The sequence below is a fragment of the Brassica oleracea genome, chromosome C8 (genome assembly GCF_000695525.1).
Source record: "Brassica oleracea var. oleracea cultivar TO1000 chromosome C8, BOL, whole genome shotgun sequence".
NCBI classification, from domain to species: domain Eukaryota; kingdom Viridiplantae; phylum Streptophyta; class Magnoliopsida; order Brassicales; family Brassicaceae; genus Brassica; species Brassica oleracea.
Genome location: NC_027755.1, coordinates 23446035 through 23451834, shown reverse-complemented (window position 1 = coordinate 23451834; position 5800 = coordinate 23446035). Strand labels below are relative to the sequence as shown.

The 5800-nt window shown below is 36.2% G+C and overlaps 1 protein-coding gene across 1 annotated transcript; it reads right to left on the bottom strand.

The window, feature by feature from the left end:
- Window positions 1–2655: 2655 nt before the first annotated feature.
- LOC106309995 (proteasome subunit beta type-3-A-like) lies at window positions 2656–4377 on the bottom strand. Its single transcript, XM_013747184.1, has 7 exons — window positions 4255–4377; window positions 3991–4172; window positions 3800–3907; window positions 3591–3680; window positions 3226–3310; window positions 2886–2980; window positions 2656–2798 (listed from the first exon to the last, which is right to left on the bottom strand). The coding sequence occupies exons 1-7, from the start codon at window positions 4258–4260 to the stop codon at window positions 2750–2752; spliced, it is 615 nt and encodes a 204-aa protein (XP_013602638.1). The 5' UTR covers window positions 4261–4377; the 3' UTR covers window positions 2656–2749.
- Window positions 4378–5800: the final 1423 nt, after the last annotated feature.

The following is a 5800-nucleotide window of genomic DNA, read 5'->3' as shown; positions in this document are numbered from 1 at the left end:
CTGTTGTTGTCTTTATGTGCAAGGCTTTTCTACTGGATTCTATCAAGGATTTATGATTCTGGACTTGGCAGTAAACAATGATGGTGCTTTAGGTGGTAAGAGGTTACTTGTGGATGCCACAAATGCGAGAACTGTTCAATCTCTTGAGACTTTGATATTGTGAGTTTGAGACTTTGTTATGTTTGAGTTACAAATTTTGTTATGTTTGAAACATTACTTATTTTACAAAAAATTGATATTCACAAATTTTATAAAATTTAATTAAGTACAAATAAATAAATTAAAGATTTTATAAAATTTAAATAAGTACAAATAAATAAATAAATAAATAATGGATTATGTAAAATTAAAAGTATAAAAATCATTGTGAATAATATAAATGTAAAACATATAACTTAAATACAAATATAAATCATTGGGTGTCCATGGGCTTGACCATTTGGACATGGTCTTTATTGATCTTGGGCATTTTTTAGACCATTGTCCAATATGGACCACCCAATATTGCCCATAACTGAAATAGTCAATTTGGTCAAGCCCAAATGGGCTCTGGACGGCCCATTTGACAGTTCTACGCACTGGGAGCCAAAAGGCTGGTAGAAGACAAAATGGGCGCCTTTGCTAAAAATGTAAATAAAACTGAGTCGGGCACGAGATGAATATCCGATTTCAAAACTCGGATCATCCAATATATGTGATTTGATGGATCTACTTGTGCATTGCATCATCACCAGAGATTTGAGATCTAATCTGAAGAGAATCTTGTCTAGGAGATGCATAGGCAAGGAATTCATTATCAAAAGTGAGAACTGTACGTCCTATTTTGATTCATGTTTTGGGTTTATTTCAAAAGTTTGTTTGTGATGATGTTTAATAAACAACAACTTTATAGATGACAAAAGGTCCTCTCACCTTTTATAAAGAAGTTTTACTTTGCCAATTCCAAAGAAGCAAAACAAAATCATTAAAATTGGAACAGAATTTTTTAAATAAAATATTTGATGCATGGAATCATTAAATTTTAAAAGATTATATGTTTATAGTTTTCTTATACTGTAAGACAATTTTTAGTTATTTTTTAAAAACAAAATTTCAAAAATATAATATCCATTAATAATGAATATTTCCTACTTATTTCAGTGATTGTATTTTCTTACTTGTGAGGTTGTGAAAAAGTAGTTTTCCTATTGACTTAAAAGTAACAACAGGTTCAACCAAATGTAGCAATCGATTTCAGTAAAGAAGGCAAGACTATCTCACCATAATATAAGTGACTTAACTAAAGTAGATAATATATTCAATTTTGATGGATATTGAAATCCAACATTTTTATTTAATTGCCTAAGATTTCATCATGACTATTTAAATGATCTTTATGTCGATTACAAATTAATTTATTGGTTATTAACTAGCTAGAACAAAGTATCAATATATATAAAATCTGATTATGATATATATATATATATATATATATCTACTAATTTCAGTAATTAGACATATATATCTACTAATTAATAGATGATGATGTGAAAAGAGCAACAACAGTAACTAAGCGTAGATGAGCCTACAATTTAGCCGTTTCTATAATCAAACACTGGGGACCTAAAATATAACTTCAAATGAACATTGTGGTCTTGGGTGGGTACTAAGGGATCACAGAGGGTCTGTGTTATGGATGGGAGCGAGAAGGCTAACTCGATTGAGATCACCTATTGAGGCAGAGACTGAAGCACTTAGGTGGGCAATCATTTCTTTGGTGCGTCTCAACTACAAGAACATCATCTTCGAGTCACACTGCAAAGAATTGATAACGGCCCTGCAGGAAGAAAATTACCGCCCCAGCATACGAGCTTATACGGATGATATTCACTATATGTTGGAAAAGTTAGGGACTCATCGAGTGATTTTTAAGAGTAGACAAGCAAATGAAGTTGCAGATAGAGTAGCAAAGGAGGCGTCCACTTATGGGAGTAACTCCTCTGTTTTGTTCTCTATTATGCCATCTTGGATTAAATCTTATGTTGAGGCTGATAAGCCTACTGTGTAATCAAACTTTGGTTTTAATGAGAAGTATGAATGTTGAGTCAAAAAAAAAAAAAACACTGGGACCTAAAATATAACTTCAATAAAAAGGCCAATTTAGTAAGTCGAAAAAAAAACACTGTATTGCTTTCATATTGAGGCGGGTGAACCATGCAGCTAATTCCCTTTCTTCTTCCCATGTACGGTCATTATGGAAGCAACAAGATGGTATTGTAAACAATTTTCTCGCAAACCTATGAGCCTCAATTAGTAAAATCTTATCCCAAATCACCTTATATAATAAGAGAGACCACCTAAGAAATAAGTTTGAGTCTTCATTGTCATTGGGTTATTATTTGAAGTCATTGGTTCTCATCTTGTATTTCATGGAGGCTCGAGGCAACACTTTGTTTGTATAAGTACACACTGACTCCAATTTATACACCTTGATGTATGCAGTAATCTTACCGATGTTTGAGAGAATGTGTAGGATGTAGCAAGTGACATCCCACGGCGATGGACTAACCGAACTGTTCCAGCTAAAGGTATTTTATAACTCTCAGAATAAATTCGAAGTTGTTGATAGTTTTGGAAATTAAACTTCATCCAGAAGTCCAAATTTCAGAGAAGGAATATGATTAAACGATGGTTAAAATCTAATTAAAAACAGATTACAGCAACAACAAAAAACAACAACTTGGATAAAAGCAGATAATGATGAATCAGCTTAATCCATCCTTCCCTTTAGGATCCTCTCTTTAATCTCCGTTGGTGTTCTGCAACATATTACCGTGAAAGTATGTTTAAGAACTAATTCAGGATAACAAAACGTGGGAAAAACAAAGAAGAGATTGGAAACTTACACAACGTAGACATGCCCTCCCCAACCACTCAGACAATCTCGGTCAACTGACGACAGAAGTGCTTGTGAAATCGTCTCAAACAGTTCCTCGGCTTCCTGAAAATTTCCAATTCGTTAAGCAAGAGTCTTGATACATTACCAAAAAGACCAAATGAAGATATCCAACAGAAAAAAAGTAAAGGCTATTGTGATTAAGCAACCGTGTTTTTCACACAAATTCAAGATTCTACTTTTATGTATACCAATTCTGAAACTTAAACCTAACCAGACATAACCGTGGTAATTTAATTTAAGTAATAATAAAAAAAAAAAACAGATGATAAAGTTGCTAGTAGATAAACCATGTCTGGCTTGTACATTGCTTCGCAGGCCCCATACAGTGATTCTGAAGCAGTTCCAGATACAACGAAATCTTTAGCCAACTCCCTGCATTTTGTTACAAAATAGAACCACAAGTATTAATTACAACATGTAGGCCATATCAAGTAACAAACAAAATGCAAGAGTAAGGGAGAAGAATTCAAAAACAGCAAACACAAGTGCCACCTAATTATGAACATTGCCAACTCATATGAGTATGCATTAGACACAATGCCAACAAACGTATAGAACAAACCATAAGGCAAATAATACAAGTAACAATAGACTAACCAAGCTAAATGACAATGAAACAGAGAGGCAAGAAAGGAAAAGGAGATGAGCATACTTGGCACCAATGGAGTCCATGGTGCAGATGAAGGGCTTGTCATCTTCTCCCAATCCAGCAATCACTGGTTGGCACAAGTAAGGACCAAATCTGAAATCAAAACCACCCAATTTGGTTATCTTTCTAAGTCATGATTCAGAGACAAACTAAAAAAATAAATGAACTTGACAAAGAAGCAAGCTAAGTAAGAAGACAAGACACGCACGGACCTCTTCTCGTAAATAATGGCGGAGACGAGACTGGCGAAAGTTTCCGGCTTCATGTCTCTCTCTTCCCGAAGCTGGTACAGCTTATGACGGAACACAAGGCGCTGGTACCTTCACTCCCAAAAGACAAAATCTTTAGAACTACAAAAAGATAAGAAGAAGAACAAATTTGGAAGCTTGCACGATAAGCTTACAGTGTTTGGACATCGGTGGCGAGACCAGAGAGGCCGATGAAGACACGATCGTGGATCTTTGAGATCCTCTGGAAATCGGTGGCGATTGTCTGCAGCTGCACACCTAGCCTCCGATCACTAGCGATGGCGAAGCAGTTCTTCCCCACCATTGCCACGACGGCGCTTCCATTGTACTCGAAGATCTGCCATTAACCCAATCAATCAATCAATCACTGATGCCGACGAGTAAGGTGTTTTTGAAATTCAAATGAGTGATCAACTTACCGACATCGGAAGATTAGGATTTGCAGAGCAAAGTTTGGAGCTTTTCCGAGCGGAGAAGAGAAATCTGAGACGGAGTAGAGAGAGAGAGAGAGAGAGAGTTAACTAAAGTCGACGGTGGCTTGGAAGAAACTCCAGCCGAGTTTTCTCTTCCGCCAGTAATAGGTTGGGCCTGTTACAAGCCCATGGGCTTGAATTGTAATAGAGTTGTTTTGATGGAGGAGTGCCCGGTTCAACCGATTTTAACTGAATTGTAATCATTCCAACAAGTATAAAAACCGAGCTACAGAATTAACTCGGTTTCTCTTTATCTATTCATTTTGATGATAAGTTGTAACTTGTAATCAAGGTCTTAATGTTAAATAGTATCAGATTACATAATGTTGCTTTATTATACTGAAAGTGTTTGAACTCATTTTTAAAGCTACCGTATCAGTTTAAACCCTTTGAAATTGTAACTTGGTTTTTGTGTACTTCTTATCAACCGGAAACATTGGTTGTTTTTTTTTTTTTTTTTAACCGAGTGTCCTGGTCCCACCGTGGTGGTCCAGACTAGAGACCGAACCTTTAGTGGCGCGGATGCTCACCCGAGGGTGGGTCATGGCCAGGCAACAGTCTTCGATCTCGGGCATCAGAACAAGTCCGCAAGTAAATTCCCTGGTGGCCAGTGCGAATCGAATCCGGAGCCATACTTGCAGCCACAAGCCGTTTATCACCAGAATATCTCGTCCTGGTTTGGTTGTGATAGTTACATTGAGGGGAAGAAGAATCATTGGTATTTAGAGCCATTGCTAATATTCTCAGAATAGCTCAAAATAAAATAAAAAAGTATTCGAAGAAGCATAGTGTGAGGATTGCAGTTTACCCAACGCATCGAATGAATCAAAGAGATTTTTCACCCCCATTATGTCTTCTTTATGGAAGTATGAACCGGTCAACCAAAAAAGTTGTAACTCTTCTTCCTGACCCATATTTAAACGTGTGAGAAGGCAGACGTTAGTCATTGGTCGTTCATAATTGTTCTCACGAGGTTTGTTTTGCCTTTGCATGTAGATTTCATATACCTTCTTGCAATCTGAAACATCTTTTGTATATTTATCAGCAGCCAAGCCTCCCCCACCAGTGTATCTTCTACTCAAGAGAAAGACTAGGCTCCACCAGGTTATACTCACCCTCAAACTCTTGATCAGTGGCAAAGAGCTTCCCATCAACGAAAAACAATTCATCTATAAAATATACCTTGGATCAAAACCCAAATTGAAACTGCTGATATCCCAAGAGGTCTTTCCCTTTTGCAGCTTTAGAAGGTACACTTTATTGTCTTTACCACAAGGAGATAAATTGTGGCTTCAGCTTCCATTGGACTCTTGTCCATTGTGCAAACAATTCTCTATTCTAAAGAACCGAATAAAAAAAAACAGATCCGAAAAGAACCAACCAAAACAGATCTATATCAAATTTTCAAACATGAATATCTAATATTCCATGTGTTCTATTTTCTATATTTGTCGTAAAAAAACAGATCTTACTAAACTGAAAGTGTTTGGAG